At 31.5% G+C, this 19,733-nt stretch overlaps 9 protein-coding genes across 9 annotated transcripts, besides 3 other annotated features; 4 read left to right on the top strand and 5 right to left on the bottom strand.

The window, feature by feature from the left end:
* Positions 1–2,062: 2,062 nt before the first annotated feature.
* Positions 2,063–2,099: a mobile genetic element.
* Positions 2,063–2,099: a terminal%2Cinverted (terminal inverted repeat of Banshee-A3 transposon ID:TVAGG3_0341030).
* A 94-nt stretch (positions 2,100–2,193) lies between these two features.
* Positions 2,194–2,889, bottom strand: TVAGG3_0341020 (UV excision repair protein RAD23 family; the record flags this gene model as incomplete). The annotated part of the gene is made up of 1 exon (XM_001581300.2): positions 2,194–2,889. The coding sequence occupies one exon, from the start codon at positions 2,887–2,889 to the stop codon at positions 2,194–2,196; it is 696 nt and encodes a 231-aa protein (XP_001581350.1).
* A 270-nt stretch (positions 2,890–3,159) lies between these two features.
* TVAGG3_0341010 (ATPase activity, coupled to transmembrane movement of substances) lies at positions 3,160–4,528 on the top strand (the record flags this gene model as incomplete). The annotated part of the gene is made up of 1 exon (XM_001581301.1): positions 3,956–4,138. One exon carries the CDS (start codon positions 3,956–3,958, stop codon positions 4,136–4,138), a length of 183 nt encoding a protein of 60 aa, XP_001581351.1.
* A 1,440-nt stretch (positions 4,529–5,968) lies between these two features.
* TVAGG3_0341000 (spectrin binding) lies at positions 5,969–7,705 on the top strand (the record flags this gene model as incomplete). Its single annotated transcript, XM_001581302.1, has 1 exon — positions 5,969–7,705. One exon carries the CDS (start codon positions 5,969–5,971, stop codon positions 7,703–7,705), a length of 1,737 nt encoding a protein of 578 aa, XP_001581352.1.
* Positions 7,706–7,735: 30 nt separating this feature from the next.
* TVAGG3_0340990 (uncharacterized protein) lies at positions 7,736–8,970 on the top strand (the record flags this gene model as incomplete). Its single annotated transcript, XM_001581303.2, has 1 exon — positions 7,736–8,926. One exon carries the CDS (start codon positions 7,736–7,738, stop codon positions 8,924–8,926), a length of 1,191 nt encoding a protein of 396 aa, XP_001581353.1.
* Positions 8,971–9,400: 430 nt separating this feature from the next.
* On the top strand, positions 9,401–11,877 carry TVAGG3_0340980 (VPS9 domain family; the record flags this gene model as incomplete). The annotated part of the gene is made up of 1 exon (XM_001581304.1): positions 10,152–11,810. The coding sequence occupies one exon, from the start codon at positions 10,152–10,154 to the stop codon at positions 11,808–11,810; it is 1,659 nt and encodes a 552-aa protein (XP_001581354.1).
* A 285-nt stretch (positions 11,878–12,162) lies between these two features.
* On the bottom strand, positions 12,163–13,623 carry TVAGG3_0340970 (uncharacterized protein; the record flags this gene model as incomplete). Its single annotated transcript, XM_001581305.2, has 1 exon — positions 12,328–13,623. The coding sequence occupies one exon, from the start codon at positions 13,621–13,623 to the stop codon at positions 12,328–12,330; it is 1,296 nt and encodes a 431-aa protein (XP_001581355.1).
* A 92-nt stretch (positions 13,624–13,715) lies between these two features.
* On the bottom strand, positions 13,716–14,360 carry TVAGG3_0340960 (Fip1 motif family; the record flags this gene model as incomplete). Its single annotated transcript, XM_001581306.1, has 1 exon — positions 13,953–14,360. The coding sequence occupies one exon, from the start codon at positions 14,358–14,360 to the stop codon at positions 13,953–13,955; it is 408 nt and encodes a 135-aa protein (XP_001581356.1).
* A 371-nt stretch (positions 14,361–14,731) lies between these two features.
* Positions 14,732–14,849: a mobile genetic element.
* A 720-nt stretch (positions 14,850–15,569) lies between these two features.
* TVAGG3_0340940 (protein of unknown function, DUF1349 family) lies at positions 15,570–16,223 on the bottom strand (the record flags this gene model as incomplete). The annotated part of the gene is made up of 1 exon (XM_001581307.1): positions 15,613–16,167. One exon carries the CDS (start codon positions 16,165–16,167, stop codon positions 15,613–15,615), a length of 555 nt encoding a protein of 184 aa, XP_001581357.1.
* A 394-nt stretch (positions 16,224–16,617) lies between these two features.
* Positions 16,618–19,663, bottom strand: TVAGG3_0340930 (uncharacterized protein; the record flags this gene model as incomplete). The annotated part of the gene is made up of 1 exon (XM_001581308.2): positions 17,043–19,657. A coding segment is annotated over one exon (2,615 nt), but the record flags the coding sequence as incomplete, so codon positions are not given.
* Between the last annotated feature and the right edge of the window lie 70 nt (positions 19,664–19,733).

Genomic DNA, 19,733 nt, shown 5'->3' with positions numbered 1-19,733 from the left:
TATATAAGAACTTCATTTATACTAAACATCTTCAGGGCTAGAAGGCACGAAGTGCCTGGAAGCCCCAATACCTTTTTTTTTTTTTTTTTTTTTTTTTCGGTAGTGTTTACTAATAGATGAATAGTATATAAATTCTATTAAAATGGATTTGATCCAAAAAAATATAAAACCAAAAATAATTGTTATACCCAGATTTTCCTTACTTTTACCACTCCCCATGTAATTTCTGGGGAAAACGATAATTCATTTTTTTTATGGATGAATAGATCGTTTTCCTAGAAAGGACCTCATATCTCTGGCTAAAAAGAGTGTCAGATCCTAAATAGATTATTGATCTAGTGTACAAATCCAATAAAAAGCCTATTTTTTTGGCTTTTTTGGTGCTCATTTTTTCGAAGATCTACATGAATATGGGGAAACCATCGGATTTTTTTGGTTAACCCACATCTTCATGTAGTCTGGACTATCTTTCCTCGAAGGACCTCTTTACGGGTGTAAAAACTCATAAAGTTCTCAAAAGATTCATTCTCGATCTCCATGCTGAAAGAATTTACAATAAAAAAGAGATCTACGCATCAAACTACAGCCATAAATGAACTGAACCCCTAAAGCTCAGCTCTTAGTTTATCAAAAACGTCGAAATCCTTCTCATTGCAATCAAATTTTCTCAATAACTCATAAGAAAAATCAAATTTTGATTAAGCCGATGTTATAGGTATCACAAATACTACAAACTTGAGCAATATCGAAATTGCCAGCAAAAGTTTGAAATTGCATTGCTCATATTTGTTTTGTAAACTAAAAATCTGCTTATATTATTCATTAATTTTTTATATATTATTCATATACTTTAATAAAAACAATAGTATTTCACCTTAAAAATGAATTTCATAAGTCAATATTATTTTTTTGAAAATGTATCAATTTTCGATTAAAACAACATGAGAATAAAATTTACGCAAAATTATTTTAAAAAATGGTTTTAAAAATTTACAATTGATTAAGAATAAGATTGCAAGAAGTTTTGAAGTTTAATTTTAAGAAAAAAAATTCGGATATTATTCATGGATCTAAGTAATCTGATATTTGAGTATCGGCACTATGCATAAAACATATATTTATAGTTTTTTTGGAGTTTTATGATGTTAAATATATTCAAATTTGGCAATCCAATAGATTTTTAAAAAATAGGTAAATAAAAATAGATTACATATGCAGCAGATTTAGAACATGAAACAAATCTTATAGTGACCCAAAAAAAATTCATGATCCAAAAAAGAAAAAAATTGGTTAAATGGGAATCAAACCTTGGCATAATGAATCATTATGTCGGATGTTTCCACTACACTGGCAGTTCGAAAAATACCCTTGGTGGTTCTATTTAATAGCTACTCCCAACGATAGGCGGTGTCCCCAGCTTTAGAGGGGTGGTAAAAGTAAGGAAAATCTGGGTAATTTAAATGAAGAAGTAATTTAAAACGATTTTATTTATGATCAAATTTTATATATTTTTTTGGATCAAATCCATTTTAATAGAATTTATATACTATTCATCTATTAGTAAACACTACCGTATATTATTTTTTAAGCTATCTTATTTTTTGAACTTTTATTCAAATCTTTGGTCGCAAGAAGAATTGCATGATAAATAAAAACATTTAATCAAAGTCAATTTTATTTTTCATATTCAAATGGACTGAGTGTTAACATTTAACATTTTTTGCTAATTGTCGTCAAAAATTAGGCGTAAAGCAACAATTAATATTTCATATGGTTTTATGATAGATAAGCATTATATTCCCACTCATTATATTCGTAAATTTTGAGGTTTATCCTTCGCTTTTAAGATCATTGAATTTGATTTTTATATAAAATAGTTATATATTAGAAAATAATATGAGTTTATGTGATATTATTTTTCAGAAGATTTCATTCTATATGCCTATGAAAAGTACTCTCAAAACTCACTTTTTCCTAATTATAATTAAATCTAGAATATTGTATTATGCTTAGTATTATTTCATTTTTCTTATTCAATTTAGAATTTACAAATGTCAAAAAATTGAGAGCTGTCACTTTTGATGAATTTCTGTTTATTACACTGACCAAAAGAATACATCTGTCTTTTTCTTGAAAATGAAAAACAAATTAATTTTTTCTCCAAATTTTTTTTGTAAAAATTACATTATTTTTTTACTGGGTATCCATATTACTTAATATATTTAATGCATTCTCCTCATTGAACTCACATGCATAGTAGACTTGAATAACAAGATGTTTTTCGAAACCATTCGCTTCGAGGCGTTTAATAGCCTCTCTTTGATCAGGCGAGAGCTGTTCTAGCTTGGCAGAGTAATCTCCTACGTTCTGTTCTACAGCTTCTTGGCAAACTTTATTGCGTTGTTCACACAAAGTATCAACATCTTGGCAAACATCGCAAGGAATTGAGTTTGCAAGTAAATATTCTGCAGCACGATCACAATTATATGATGCTGCTTTAAGTGCTTCTGCACACATTTCCTTTTCAAAACCTAATTCTTGAAGAATAGCTATCATGTTTTGAACTTTCTCTTCTCTTGGCTGGTAAAATGGTTCTCGTGGTGGTAAGTATTGGTATTTTCTATCATTCTTTTGATTACTTCTAGAAGAAGCTGATTTGTGAGGTTTTTCTACTTGTTTGTGTGTATTACTAATTGAGACAAAAAATAGAGCTGGCCCTGATGTAATATCAAGATCTTTGAAACACTTGGAGTTGTCGACCGGAACGGCTCTGAAAATAATTTGTAAATCATCTACATTTGAAGATAAGACATCCGCTAATTTCGTTTTTGTCTCGTATATACTCTGATAAGGTGTGCAATCTAATTCAATGTCTTTACCAGTTGTCATAAGACGAAATTTAGCTTTCATTCCAATGTCAATTTAAATTTACGAAACCGAATTTCATTCAAAAGAAAAATACTCCTCATAGTATACCTATTAATAATTATCGAGTGAGAATGAACAAAATTTTCATTTTTCGGCCTCTCAATTTTCTTAAATCTAAAAATTTTGTCCGTTCAAAATATTGATGAAGTGATCTTTTCTGTGGCCAATTATGGTCAGTACTATATCCTAATACATTTCATGTTTTCAATGAATTTTTTTTATTTTAACGGACCATTCGAAAAATTTTTGATTCGAATACTGGAGTCAGGAATAATCACTGAATTAATTTAACTTGGCCATATCAAAAAGATTTGTTGGTAAGATAAGAAATTTTCTCTGGAATTTAAATATTTAAAATCACAAATCTCCTAATATTGGGAATTTCATTTACTGGCCTTCCTTACAAGAGTTGTGTTGTTCGATATGATTCAACAATGTTCGCAGTTTTAAATTCTTGACTAAAAATAAATTTACTAAAGCAAAAACAGATACGATTCATTTATATGCCATTCTTTATTGATACACCCATATTTGAAAGAGCAATGATTCTGTTCTTTCCTTATGGATCTTTTAATTGTGATAAAATATATGTTTCTAGATGAATGATCATTATTTCTCCGAAAAAAGTATACGGAGAACGTATCATTCATGATTTAATATTGAAAAAAATCATATGAAGTTGTTAAAGTGTGAACTATTTCTTCCAGATTGATGATTTAAATCAAAAATAATCATTGGTTCAAGAATAACGATTTGAGAATACGGAGTCTCAGGTGGCCAAAAGCAGAGAATTGCAATTGCTAGAGCTCTTATCAAAGATCCAACAATTTTGATTTGCGATGAAGCAACTTCTGCTTTGGATGCAGAATCTGAGAAGAAAGTTCAAAGTGCTCTTGATAAGATCCTTGAAACAAGAGCAGGTGTAATTGTTGCTCACAGATTATCAACAATCAGAAATGCAACAAGAATTTACGTATTTGATGCAGGTGAAATCGTAGAAATTGGTAACCACAAGGAACTCGTTGAGATGAAAGGTCATTACTATAATTTGGTAAAGAGACAGTTGAAATCTACTGAAGAAAAGAAGGAAGAAGAAAAAAAGAGGAAAGCTGAAGAGAATTCAGACAGTAAAGAAACAAGTAGCTACAGTGGATCCAATGATGGCACTGCAAGTGGTTCTAAGAAAGTTATTAAATTAGATGATGATTAAGAGATCTCAGAAGTATCTGAATCTTCGTCAAAGTAAGGGTTTCGTTTTGCGAAAAAAACGTACAATACGCAATTTCGCTAAAAAAACATTTAGCTAGCAATTTCGACCTTTGACTCCACTCAAGACGTCACTTTTTTAATTTTGCGGTATCATATTTTTGGAAAATCTTTATGAATATTATACAAAAAGTCTCTTTAATATCTATATTTCATATTTTTATCGATTTTTAAAGTTTTTGCGAAAAGTATTCAATTATTTTTGCTATTTGGTCGGGTAAATGTCAGATTTGCGACATTTTCTGATATGATATTCAGATTCTACGTTGATAATAATGCTTATAGAACCCTCTTGCTATTGTGTCAAAATTGCGAAACCGATAGCAAAAATATCTCGCAATATCAAAATTGAGATATTGAGTGAATTATGCATTATAGAGATTAAAAATCTGATTTGTGAAAACATCTCATCAGTTTCTAGCTAATTCAAAAATCTTTACTATCTTATTCGATTAAAATGAAAAGGGAATAGTTTCATTATGCTTTAAATGACAGCCTTATAATATAATCATAGTTTTCGCACAATATGCAGCATTTTTTTTCGAAATCTATGGTCAATATCCTAAATACTGATTGCTTTGCATTCATATCTCTTACATTTTCTATACCCACATCACTATTCATTGCTATTCCTATCTTTTTCATTTTTGTTTGTTTCTCATAATTTCTCAAAAAACATGATAACTTGATATTTGTAAATATCATACTTTATAACGTAAATAAGAACTCGACCTATTAAGAAAAGCAGTAATGAAAAGAAAATCTGAAATTCATAAAAATTACAAGTTTCTGATGACAATTAGCTTAATTAAACCAGGTACAAGATTATATAATTGTATTTTCTATCCAATTATCCATATAATATCTTATCCAGAAAAAATAACTTGATCAATACCAAATGATTTTTTAACTAGTAAATAAAGTATTTTCTTTACACACATATTGTATATCATAGTTTTTTTTTTGGTTTCGCAAAACATCCAAAAACAAATATGCTATAAAAGTGACAATTTTAGCAAAACGAAACCCTTAGTCAAAGTAGATGAATAAATAAATTTTAATTCTTTTTTGCTAAACTTAACTATTTAATTTTTTTATAAGAAATACCGAAAAGAATTTGTTAAACTTGTAGTTGAAATGTAATTCAAACTTAAAGGTATTTGGAATACTTAGGATTCGTTGATAGTTATCGATTCGATTTCGATAAATCAATCAAAATTTAATAAAAAAAGAAGGTTTTAGGATTGTTTCGATATCACAATGAGCATTGCTTGATGTGTCGAATGAATGTTTTGATAATAATTTGATTCTTTAGTAAATAAAATCAATAATATTTGGAATTAAAGAGTACTAACCCATTAAATGTGATTAGAAACCCTTTAGTATTCCTCCAGATCATAGTTGAAGTTGATGAAAATTCCAAATTTTTTTTGATTTGATGAAAATTCCAATATTATAGTAGTTGAAGTTGATGAAAATTCTCACTATATTATATGCTCTAGCGACATAAAAATTTTATTGGAATGAGGACATTATGTTTAAATTCAAAAACTTATCAGATTTATCAACGATACAGTGAATTTTCGGAAATTTTTCATTAATGATGAAGGTATCATACTAGTTATGAATGAACAAACCGCGGAACATTTTTTTTTCTGAGGTTAGCTCACAAAAAATATTCATTTAAAATGTTTTAGAACATAAAAACATTACAATTCAGACATATATTTTACTCTAATTTTTTTCAATTTTGTAAATTCATTCAGATTTTCTTATGTTTCTGTTTCTCTTTGAGCTTTCCAAGTCTGAAGAACTTCTGTTTGGATATCTATCCAAGGACTTCGAAAAACAAACATTAACATTTGGAAAAAGTGAATTCCAAAATGGAATTTATTGTCCTGCTTATAATTATCCAATTGAATGTAAATGGAATGATGCAATAGGTGGTCCTCAATGTAATGAAACAGATTATTTATATTCTCCTCCTGTTGATTATGACCCACCTAAATCAATTATTGAAACATCAGATGACGATTGCTTCGGCTATTTCAAAAAAGATCTCTCAAACGATCCTAATTTCATTGATAAAACCTGGGATGAAATAAAGTTTACATGCAAAAAAACGCATTATGGCCGATGCTACTTTAAAATATATTTTAACAATGATGATGGAAGTACAAATCGATGCAAAAATTATGTTGATTACAGATATAGTCAAAGTTCAGTTTCATTAAACAAAATTGATGGTTCTCAATTTTTCTGTCAGGATACAAATCTCACAAGAAAAATAAAATCTATTAGAGCATATGTTTTACCCCTTAGATTAAAGACAGTTTTTACAAAAGTTCAAGTTGAAACAGTTCGAAGATTAATTTTATTTGAGAAAATTGAGAATTACTCTGAAGATGAAAACAGAAAAGAAAGGTATCCAACAGCATTTAAGACAAATATAACAACAAAGAACAACAAGACTGCATACAGAGCAACAATTAAATTATACAAAGAAAATCCAAAAATTCAATTATCAACAATGTTGCTAAATGGTGCATATTCTATCTCACCAATTATTCAAGACAATAGTGTTCCAGTTTCAGGGCGAAATGATAAACAACTTGTTTCTCCAATTATTGCAAACGGAACACATATCATCGGTATTGATGTTTTCAACACTGAAACATTTTTTGATTGGTCATACAGCGACAACAGCTTATATGGATCAAATACTTCATGTTTATATATGAATATCAAACCGATTAAAGATGTGAATATATCATATATTGTTATTGAAGCGGAAACAGGATCGTATTTGGAAGCATTAGAAGTTTGGCATCAAGCATTCCCAGACTTATATGGAATCAATCCATACGGCAAATCTTCAATTTGTAAGAATCCAAACATCAGTAATTGGAGCCCATTCATTGTCACTCAATACGGTTGTAAGTTATTATGGGGCTCAGACGAAAAATATGAAGGAACTAAAAACTTTTATGAAATGAATCCATCAATCATCAGAATCTACACAAACACGAACAAAAAACAAACTAAAGAAAACTATTTGAAAGATAAATATGGAGTCAAAGACAAAACATTAAAGAACATCATTATCGAAGAAACAGTGAATTATAAAGATTATCTTGTTGACTTGGCAGACGAAGTTATTGATTATCAACTGAAGAAGTATTTCAGGAGGAAGTTAAAACACGAGTATGATGGGATTGCAATTTCTAGATTTGATCTTCGATATATGAATTACAACACAGAATATGCAGACAAATTAACACCATATCTATTGTGTGATGAAGAAGATAAGAAATATTATAGTATTCAATGTGGAATGTTAAAACTTCTTAAGTTGCTTTATGGAGATTCCCCAGATGGATTCTTAGTCGAAAGTTTTGTTGTTCATCCACAGTTTGCACAATATATTGGCTCCTCTTTGTATACATTGAATAATTATGCAGATTATTTAGCTGTTAATCACACAAACAAGGTTGGACTTTGGAACACATGATTTTCACTTGGATCTAAAGTTATTTCTATCATGGACATCAATGTATCTGATCAACGTGAAGACTGGTCATCAGTTACACCAATCATTGGTGCATTACCAACAGGATATCATTACAGAGTATTTGACAATGTCTGGGATAGTAAACTAGGTATTGAAACATATTTAGGAGGCCAATATGAAAGATTTGGCAAAACATATAAAGAAATCTTTGAGAATTCTACATTTATGGCCAATGCAAATGGTGCAATTAATGGAACAAAACTTAACTATTACTCCGGCTTTTGCAAAAATGACAATTCAGCTTGTTATTTATCTGTACTTCAATCAAGCAAACCTAATAACATATATGATGTTTTTTTGAATTCGGAAGCTAAAGATCTTGAATGTTTTGCACAAGGGCATGAATTAGATTGCAATATTGATAATGAATATAAAACGTATGTTAAATTGAATTCAACAAAACAGTATCGAACAGCAGTAATTAAATTCAAGAAAGATTTTATTAGACCAGCATTAGATCCAGTTGTAAAACCAACACCACTTCCAATACCAGATGATATTGGTGAAGACGACGACGAAGATGAAGAAGAAACAGAACCATCAAAAGAAGAGATACCGAAAGTGAGTGAATCAGAATCATCATTACCTCCATTGAAATCAAACGAAACATATTCAATCAAATCAACAGTTATAAAGACATTAATAGAAACAATGACTCAATCTCTAGAAGTAACAATTACCGTAACAAGTACAACAGAATATACTATTACAAACTCATCACTTGTCGAATCTTCAACAGTTGTTAACTTATCATTTACAAAAACATCATTTGTTGAAACAACCATTATAAAATGGGTTCAAACGACCATTGAAACGTTCAGTAATACATCAATTATTTTTATATCTGAATTAGAAGGAATAGCAAAGAACAAATTAACATCATCTCAAGTAATTTTGATTTCTGTCATAGTAATTTTTGTTCTCTTTACTTTAGCAATCATTGGTATTACTTTATGGAGAAAATCCAGCGATGATTCTGATTCATATTCAGTGTCAGGTTTGTACCAATACGATTTAAACAAAGAGGTTGAATTAACACCACGAAAAGTTGTGATTTTAGATGAAGAAGAGCCGGATGATATGATAATAGAGGATAAATATACATATGATATGAATTCGGATATTGAAGAGGACTTGAAATTCCTGCACGGCGATTTTTAAATCATTGTTTTATATTATTGTATTGTTGTAAATATTATTTTTTCGGAAAAAAAAAGATGATTTATTTACAATTCCAAGAATAAAAATTCTAAAGACATAAGTATTATCAAGAAACACGCATTAAATTGTAATTCAAAGTCATTCAAAAAATTAGCAAGAGTGAGACAAAAGGAGTAAGTATTCAATTTTGAATAGTTTACATCATTGTAAAATGCCTTATTGGAACAGTATGTTGGATGCTGCAATTCTTGTTCCCTGTATAATTCCATAAATATAGTTTAGACAATTGTTAAAATATAATTTCAAATTTAAGGCCCATCAGCTATTACCCATTTTGCAATAGCAATAGCTCATGCTAAGATATTATACCCCAGATGTGGGACAAAGACATGAAAGACTTATTGAGAGAGTCTATGAAGGTAAATTTGATTGATTATGATGTAAATATCAATAAATACACGAATAAGGGGATCTTTCAATTTCAAGTTGATGATCGTTTAAAATTCAGATCAAATAAAATATTTATTGTTGTAATATATGTAGCTTGTTGGATGAACAATTTTCTATTCATATGTTTTTCTGAGTGCGCTCGATATTTTGAGGGAACTCTAATATCATTTCTTAGTACTAAGATCTCTTCACCAGGCAACAAATATTTGAGATGATAAAATTTCCTATATCACAGGAAGCTGATATATATATACATCTCTTTATAGAAAGAAACAATATTGAATTCATAAATAAGCGCTATCTATAATAGAATTCTTGTTTTTCATTAGATACACTTATGTTAAATCACAATATTTGAATGTTCTTATCACTCTTAGCCCATATAGTACTGATTACAATTCTATTTCTGAAGAAATAATGAATACTAATGAAGATTAATAGTATACTGGGGATGAAAAAGTGTGAGGACGAGGTGTTGGTTGGTTGTTTGATTGCTGTGATGGTGTATGAATTTATCCCGTTTGCTTCGCTATCTGACGCAAATTTTGAAGTAAAAAAATACATATTTGTGAATGAAAACCGCGAAAACAACGAGATTTAGTATATGACAGTCATGCATTGCTGAAGTTTGATTCAAAAATGCATTTTTAAAATGATCCAACTATTTTGTGAAATTCTTATATATTTCATATCATACACTCTCTTATGAAAATGATAGTTTGAAAATAACTTAGTCTGAAAAATTGAATAGTTTACGTGAAATTTGGCAAAACAAATGGCGGATATTCTTTTTAATGATACATCGTCTGTAAAGAAAAAGAAATCAGGTCTTGCAGGAAAAAGTACAGGTTTCTCTAAATCTAAGGTTGAATCAAATCCAGCGTTAAACTTGTTCGGAAATGATGATTTGTTTGCTTCAAAGCCAAAAGAGAAAAAAGATGATCTTTTCGGACCAACACTTAAGCGCGATTCCTCTAAAGATGTATTAAATACGAAGAAAACTGAAAAACCAAATGAACTTGTCGAAAATTTCCTGAAAAGCCATCCAGCACTTCAGGAATTTGTCAGGCTCTCCCCAATAGCAGAGTTTGGTCTTACGCAAGAGCAAATTCAAGAAAAGATTCAGCAATCAGCTCAAAATGATTTTGCTCGCTTCAAAAACATCACACCTATTCTTTTTGGTCAGCAGACCCGCGTCGATACCCTCATAGAAAAGATTAATAAGAAATATGCTAATCAAAAAGTTCCATTTGGAGCTTCTCTCAACAGAAGAGGCTTGCATAGCTTGACTTACACTCTTAGAGTTGACCGTGTTGAGCTTTGTCGCGATAACATCGATCGCGTATCAGAGATATTGCAATTTATCGGACATTTAATCAACATTTTTTCATCTTCGACAGTCACCCAGGAGCTTAGAATCGACATTAACGGCCTTGAGCAGGCAATTACTAACTTCGAAGAAACGAACCCTGAGTACATCAAGATGTCACGAATAATTCATCAAGTTGACAAAGAAGTAAAGAAAACTGAGACTATTGATTCCTCGTGGCCAACGATTCGTAATATTGTTGGAAAGCTTTTTAACCCTCAAACTGGTTACTTCCCAGATTTAGGAACTGCTGAATCGTTATTCGAAATTTTTGTTCAGAGTTTCCCAACAGAAATCAAACAGAAGCTCGATAAATTAATTGATCTCTCAATTTCCCATCCAAATGCTATCGGAAAAGCTATTCTTACCCAATCAAAAGAAGTTATGAAATATTACGATATTGATTCAGACCAAAACCTGCAATACATGTTTATCTTGTTCGCGCGCTACTTCTTCTCCCAGATTTATCAATCTACGATTGGACCAAATATTCTTTCAGCAGATATCTCAACTTTTACAGCCAGAATTGTTTCCCTCCGTAAGCTTTCCCCTATCGGCTTCGGTTTCTCCGGCAATTTCCTCCCAGAAAACCTCAAAGGACTCACATTGGAATCATTCCCAGCTGACAACCCTTACAAGGAAGCTATCGGCTGCTTCGAGTTGATCCAGTTCCAGTATTGTCCTCTTGACTTCTGCAGAGCCGTCCATGAAGCCCTTAAGACAATTCAATCAATCGCATCTGAAATTTCTTTCGAAATCAAAACTAACGCAAACAACGGTAAAATTTACGCAAAGAGTGATCACCTACTTTGTCTCGACGATCTCTTCGATATTTCCCTCATTGTACTCGTACTCGCTGCTCCGGTCAGCCTCAAGGCCATGGTCGAGCAGTTCGAGCCGTATATCGAATCCCTTGAGATGACAGCTGAACTTGAATTTGCTTTTACAAATATTTCCGCCATGGTCAAGCATATCATGGAAATGGATATCTCCAACTTCATGAATGCGGCCAAGGAAAGAACTAACCAATTTGTCGATATTGATCCTCTTAGAATTATGTCATGATTAATAAATGTATTAAATTTTCTTTTTTCGAATGAATCTCTATTTACTTTGTTACATAAATGTTTAGTATTACGAGCCGAAAGATTAAAACCTTCTAAATTCAAAATAATCGTATATTATCTTTGCTTTGACTAATGATTTATATTAATTTAGATCATGCAATTACGTTTTAAGCCTTCCGATAGTAAAATTTCTATCATAAAATTTCCAAAAAAAATTCAAAATTCAATTTATCAAAATATTTTTCTAGAATTTTGGATTTAAATTTTGGATTTTCAAAAAAATTTGGAAAAATAACTCAAAATTAAATCTATAAACTAATTTTAATTTAATAGTTAAATAGTTTTTGCATATAAATTTTCCAAAAATATATGATCTTTTTAAAAATCTAAAAACTCTATCCTTCTTCTTACATTTATGAAGGTAATTATACTCACAATTACTGAAACAAAATCTAAAAAAATATAAAAATTGCGGTTAGAAAAACATTAAAAAGATTTTTATGATAAATAATATCTTATTCGCTAATAGCCCATGTAGATTTCTGAACAAATGTCTTCTTCTGAACAACACCAGTGATGAAGTTTGATCCTGGCTTCATCTCAGGCTTGTAGTCGCCCAATAAGTAGTTTGGTAAATTGCATTGAATAGAAACAGTTTGTGGTCTTGTAAACTTCGAGTCGAGTCTACCGAAGAATGAAGCCTCGATTTGGCCTCCACCGGCTGGAATCGATTCATTTGGTCTGAGGATAAACATTGTGCCATTAGCGTTGGAGAGCTCGCTATTTGGTGATGAAACAGTGTCGGCATTAAGGCCTTGACCTTCAATACCGATAACGATAGAGTTGACTTCAATTTCTGAAGATATTGTAACTGTAACCTTGGCGTATTCTTCGTTTTCTTGTATTAACGTATTGACGTGGAATGGTGGTGGGATTGGTGTTGGGTTTTCACCCTTGATAAATAGAACAAGCTGAGATTCGGCTAAAGCCTTTGCAGGAGTAGCGCAGACGTAGAATTCGTTCTGTTCTTGCATAAACTGAGGGTTTGGACGAACATTTACTGTCGGCGGCTGAGGTGGAACCTTTAAGAATAATCCACCTAAGTCAGACTTGCATTGAACAACGGCACTGATACGGACTTCGACATCACTGTTCTTTATCTCATTATTTGCTACATCGAATGTAATTTCTTCTTCAATCGCCAAATCAACTGTTCCTGTTTCAGATTCTTCTGAAATAGATGGGTTCTGGTTGTACAAACCGGAAGCCATTGAATCCAATGTCGAGGAAACGTCCATTGATTGGGCATCCGCTTGATCATTTATGAAGAAATCTCCATCCATCTTTGGAGATAATTTGAATGAGACAGCTGTATTGAGGGCAACTGTTTCTGGAATGTTAAGCAGTTTGGTTGTAGGTGTTGCTTTGTGGGTAATATCATTTCCTAGAAGAGCCTTTAATGCGTGAAATAGAATAGATCGAGCATGATGGTTAGTCAAATTTATTTCATTCGGGAATTGAACTTTTAATAAACCGAGTAAACGAGCATGAAATTCTGCTAATAAAGGAATACTTTGCTGATGATAAGTTGAAATACCAAAAATATAATTTTTGTATTGTCCAAGATATGTTGATGCTGCTTCAACGAACAAAACTTTACGGGCACCTTGTTCAATTGGGCTATTTATTAAAATACTCATCGAGCCACGACAAATATTAAGGAGATCGTGTTGAGTCATTTCTTGCCCATCAGCAACAACAAAAATATCGTCATTCTCTGGACAAAAAGCAAAAATTCCTCCACAAAACATAAAAAAATGTCACTTTTGTGTGAGATAAAAATTGATAATCTCATTTTACTTGAATAGGCAAATATTGATCATTAACTTTAAGCAATGTGAATATTTTTAATAGAAAAAAGGTGAAAATAATAAGAAAATTGAAATTTTTATTCAAGATTAAGAAGGGAACGAAATAGAAGGTAGACGAATAAAAAGAGATGAAGATTTTGAACGGTTATTTAAACATACAAAGTTTATTGATAGAGATTTCATCGGAGATGTAAATTATTATCAAAAAAAGATTCAAAAATTGCTTTGATAATATCTCTAGGAGTATAAGAATAATGTGGTAAATGGACTTATCGTGATTCCTTTTCGTCCTTCTTTTCGGTTTTTTCTTCGGTCTTAGCAGCATCCCGATGACGTGATTTCTTGGCAAATATTCTTCTGAGTTCCAGTTGTTTGAACTTGTATGCTTCCCAAACTTCTTCCGTGAAACCATAATTGAAAAATGTATCTCTTGTGCTTGGCATCTTAACCCATAGCTTATTTTCGGCACCTTCCGTAAGATCTGGCTTAACAAACTTCAACTTTGGATAGAATACTGGATTTGTTGGCTTGAAACCTGTATGTTGTGGTAATCTTGGTTTTTGCTGTTGAACAGTTAATGAAACGGATGCTTTGGCTTCTTTATGAGGAATATGACAAACGACATTAACATCTTCATCTTCTGAGTTTGGATACGAATAATCTTCGTCTAAATTCATAATGTCACTTTTTATAAATTTTCCCCAAGTTTCTTTTGGCCTTTGGTATTCGGATATATGATCAGCATCACAAATGGATTAAAATTCATATTGACATTGGCTGGAAATGTCCAATAGGTAACAATATGTAATGTAAATTTTTGTAAACTGTCAAAATATTTTTTTGACAGTGTAAAATAAGGTGTGATTTATCCCAAGAGAAACTTGAGGCTCTGGTACATTACACCAGGGCCCGAGGCCTCCGAGAGGGAATGCTTCAGTTGATTCTAACAGATGCAACTATCTACAATTTTTTTCCACTGTTTGTTCTTGAATCAGTAGAAGGAATTGTAGATAGTTGCATCTGGAAGTCGGAACAGAGGAGTTTCACAGCTCCCTTTCGTAGGATTGGGAGCTATGGAGCTCCACAAGCGAAGAAAGACTTCGCTGATCTTCTGATCAGCAGAAGTCCAAATGGGAAAAGGTCTCTACTGATATAGATTCAGGAGCTCCATAAACCCTTTCGTAGGATTGAGAAATCGCTTCAATTAATACCACAATAAAATTGAATGTAATATTGGATTTAAGAAAAATTAACATTGATGAATTTCTCTAATCTGTGTTTCTGTACTCATGATTCTATCAGTTAAACAAAAATTCAAAAATAAAAATTATTAGACTTTAATTAACTATAGAGTAAGTTTTACATCTGTAATCTTGCATGGAAAACCTTCCCTCTGTGGTGAGCAAGCTAAACACCAACCATCAACTCTTCTGGGTTAGCGTCGAAGTGGGCAACACGGATTTGAGTAAACTTGCCACCATTGATTGAAGCTGTGATGAGAAGCTGCCACCATGATACAAGTGTGCGAATGAGGTTAAGCGATATAGGATATCTGGTCGATAATTTCTTTAATCTTATTTGAAGATATATATTTAAGAAGCATTATCTAATCACATGAGTAGTGGATACATCAAAAGTATGTTGAACTCATATGTAATCAAGTAAATTGTTGGATGAAGTGTCCAATTATTAATACTTCCAATCTTTATAAAACTGCATTCAGACTTTACAGGGATGATCTAATTCTGAGCGAATTTCAAACCATAAGTGGTTTTAATGTTTTAATAATTTATTATAACCAAACTCTTGGATTGGGACAATACCAATATGAAATCCAATATGAATTTTTCTAGAAATGATGATATATGCTTTATTTACTGTATCGGTAAAATAATTTTTTCAAAATTATAAAATAATTAGACTTTATTTTTATTTTGGTGTAATTTTAACATCTGTGATCTTGCATGTAAAACCTTCCCTCTGTGGTGAACAAGCATAAACACCAACCATTAACTCTTCTGGGTTAGCGTCGAAATGAGCAACACGGATTTGAGTAAACTTACCACCATTGATTGAAGCTTTGATGAAGAAAGCATCTTTTGTTCTCTCCATAATGTATTTAACAGAATGAACTGTAGAAGGGATCTCTTGTGTTGACCAATCAGAATAGCCATTGTTTGTAACAACAGCACCAAGATGACTAAACTCAGAATTCTCGAATTCAGTACTTGATTTGATCCAGTTGTTTTCATCAACACATGCCATGATTCCGCATTGATCATAGATGACACTTCCTGCAAAGTCTGTTGAAGCTTCAAGAATGAAATCGCCTTTAATCTTCTTGTAAAGGAAATGACCATCATCTCTCCTGAAACCATAGTGAGTTCTTTGCCAAAAATCAGTATCCTTCTTTGTTGTTATCTCAACACCATTTGGCAATGATTTGAAATTAAGTGGCTCATTCATCCATGTGAATCCTTCCATCCTTTTCAGAAAGTGAAATGGGTAAAACCGTGGATTCTCTTCAAACTGATTTCAATAATTTACAAGACCGACCAAACAACCATTGTTAATGTACTGATTGAAACAAGAGGTTTTATCAAAAACACAAAAATTTGAATTGTTTGAAAATTTGAGATAAATATTGAACGCCATAAAATTCCGGATTGCTCGTGTTGAATATATATCTACACTATACTATCTTCAATACGATCTAGAAGTCTGTATAAAATCTTCGAGATGTCCATCAATTCTTCTAATATTTCATGATACAAGCACCAACAGAATTTGAATCAAAAATAATCGTACATTATTTACCAACAATTTCGATTAATAGTGATTTTATACTATTGCGAGATCTTGGATTTATACAAAGAATATATGGATACATTCCAAACGTTGCACAAGCTAAATACGCCAGATGAAAGCAAAATAGACGAATTAATCAAACAAATTGTAATTTCTTCAAATTGCCTTGGTCTTTCATTTATAGGTGGAAATCCAGACATCATTAGTGAATGCTTGAAATGTCATTCGCCAAATGTTTTGTGCATTACTTAAATCAATCCTTCAACATGAATTAGATCACATTTAAGCCCATTTATTTCTTCAAAAAGGCTCTGGACGAAGAAATACTAATGGAGAGATATATACAAATGATTTTTAAATAAGTGCATTTGAAATAAAACAGATAATAAACACATATTTATTATAAAAAAACAATCAAACATAAAATTAATTAAATATCAGATGAAATCCCAGAATAACTATTCTTCACTAAGCTATTGATAGCCCTCATTATAGAATCGTTTCCATTTAATCCAAGAGCTGATCTGATGGCGTTTTCAAGCTTCTGCTTGTCATCGTATTTCTCTTTTAGTGCTGCAATGTATCCTTCGTATTCGCAAATTGATAAATCAGAGCCAGAGTTGTATAAGAACGGAAAAGCATGGACAAGGGTCTGCATAACATGTTTCATAGCCAAATCTGTGTTCATCTGTGCATTTTCGACTTGATGATGCATATCACTTGACATTGAATTTAATCTTGCCTGTAATTGAGACTCTAAGTTCTTCTTTTCTCTCTCTTTCTCATCAAGGAGTGCGGCGAACTTCGTTTCGGCCGTTTTGAGACTTGTTTGCAAGTCAACATTTTTATTATTAATTTTTTCGTTTTCGGATTCCAATTCTGCAATACGGGTCTTCAAAGATGCTATAATCTGCTCAGATTGGCTTTGTAGCTTTTGATATTGGCTCTCAAATGTTGTTCTTTCAAATTTAATTTGTTTCTTTTGCTGTTTTATCTTTGTAACAAGTTCATCATACTTATACGAAGCATCTTCCTTCATGTTATCACCTTGCGCCTTGAATTTCTTAATACTTTCAATGGCTTCTTGGATTTCTGATTTCAATTGTTCATTTTCATGAACCAAAGCAGCATTTTCATCCAAACTTGCTTGTAATTTGATATTTAGATCACCAATTACTTTATCAAATTGAACAAGTTCTTGCTTTTGCTTTTGAATTTGAGATGTCATCGTTGGATCTGGAGGAAGTGTCTCTAATTCATGGATTCTTTGGGCAAGTTGAGTATTCTCTTGTTCTAAAACATGAATCGTGTCCAATGTTTTGGCTTTTTGATCTTGAATCTTCTTTAATGAGCGTTCTAGGGATTCCTCGTTTTGAAGAGACTGAGATAATTGATTTGATAACAATTTATTGTCTTTCTTTAGTTTCTTGGCCTTAAATATCAATTCTGTGACTGCTTTACTGGCATCTGAAAATGAATCTACTCCGAGAACTCCAAAATGAACATTAACCGACTTTCTAAGTTCATCTAGTTGCATGTTTGTGTCTTTCTGAGCTTCTTTCCACTTCAAAATTGAAGTATGAAGAATTTCTCGACTTTTTTCTTCATCAGCAATTCCTTCGAAGTTAATAACAACATCAGGGAATAGTCTACTTAAATATGATGTTAGGATATTAAGCTTCTTTTTCGAATTTTCTAATTCATCTCTTGCTTTTTGAGCAGAAATTGCCCATTTCTCATTACTTTCTTTGTAAAACTCATATATGGAGTTTATTATTTGAGGAATTTTAATGGAAAGCTTCGTTGCTGGGTTGGATGAAACTTCATGAACGAAATCTGAAATTTCTCGGGGAACTTTACAATGCAACCATACTCCATTTGGTATTTCATTGAGTTCTGTTATTGATTTGATTTCCTTCTTGAGGTATTTGATGCATTTATAAGATTCAGCTAATTTTGCTTGGATTTCGGACTCAAAAAGCTCCTTTTGCTTTAAGATTTCATTAATATGTTCATTTTCATTCGAAAGATCAGTATTCTTTTTCACAACTTTTTCAAACTCTTCTGGTGAAATTTCTGGTTTTGGAGGGGGAGGTGGTGGTGTTTGAAGTTTCTCCTGTGCTTCACGATACTTCCCTTTCCATTTCGTAACTTTTGATTGTAAAACATTCATTTTTTCTTGGATTATTTTCAAATCTTTTTCGGAAGAGTCAATTTTAAGGTTTAATGACAGTATTTCACCGGATAATTTATTGTTATTAGCTTGTTCATTCTTTAATTGCTGTTTCAATGCTTCAATTTCTTGTTGATGTTTATTTTGTAATTCTCGTATTGAATTTATCGACTGTTCTTGCTGCTGTTGAATTTTTGAGTTCGAATCAATATTATCTTGTTCAAGTTTTGCAATTTTATTTCTGTAATCGTTTAAATTTTGAGTTAAGTTAATATTTTCAGATTTATATCTCTCCAAGCTCTTGACCAATCTTTCATTATCTAACTTAATAGATGTAATAGCATTTTGCGATGTTTCGTCAATTTTCTTAATTTGCTGCTTTAATTTCTGACATTTATTCAATAAATGGTTCATTTGCACTTGGGAATCACTGTATTTTTCTTTAATTTCCTGTAGCTTAAGAATATTCTCAATTAATGATGCAGAAGATTGAATTGTTGATTTAAAACATTGGCTGGCAAATGTATAAATCTGATCAATCTCTGTTTGAAGAGCAAACTTTGCAGATTTCTCTTTCGCTAATTGATCTTCTAATCCGCTAACTTGAGTCGTTAATGTATTAATTTTTTCGTTTAACTCTGCATTTAAGCCAAAAGCAGGTTTTTGAACTTTAGAATGTTGATCTTTGCAATTTTGTAACTCGTCGATTTTCTTTAATGCAATATTTAGACGATTTTCGAATTCAGCACTTTTTGAGTTAGCATTTAGAAGTTGCTGCTCTAATTGCTGGTTTCTAACTCGAACTTGCTCAGCATCTGTTGAAGATCCAACTGCTTTGTCTACTTGATTCTTCAATTTTGCAATTTGTTTAATTAATTTAATGTTTTCATTTGATAGAGATTCATTTTCCTGCTTAATTTTATTCATTAAAATAATGCCTTTCTTTCCTCCTTCGTTTATCTCTTCAAGGGAGGAAGAAATATCGACATTCATTTGGTGACCGTTTATTTCTTGAATTTTTTTTTTCCAAATTTATATTGAGCAAAACATTGTAAGGCTTCACAATAAT

The sequence above is a fragment of the Trichomonas vaginalis genome, chromosome V, assembly GCF_026262505.1.
Source record: "Trichomonas vaginalis G3 chromosome V, whole genome shotgun sequence".
Taxonomy (NCBI): domain Eukaryota; phylum Parabasalia; order Trichomonadida; family Trichomonadidae; genus Trichomonas; species Trichomonas vaginalis.
This window is presented reverse-complemented; position numbering and strand designations above follow the sequence as displayed.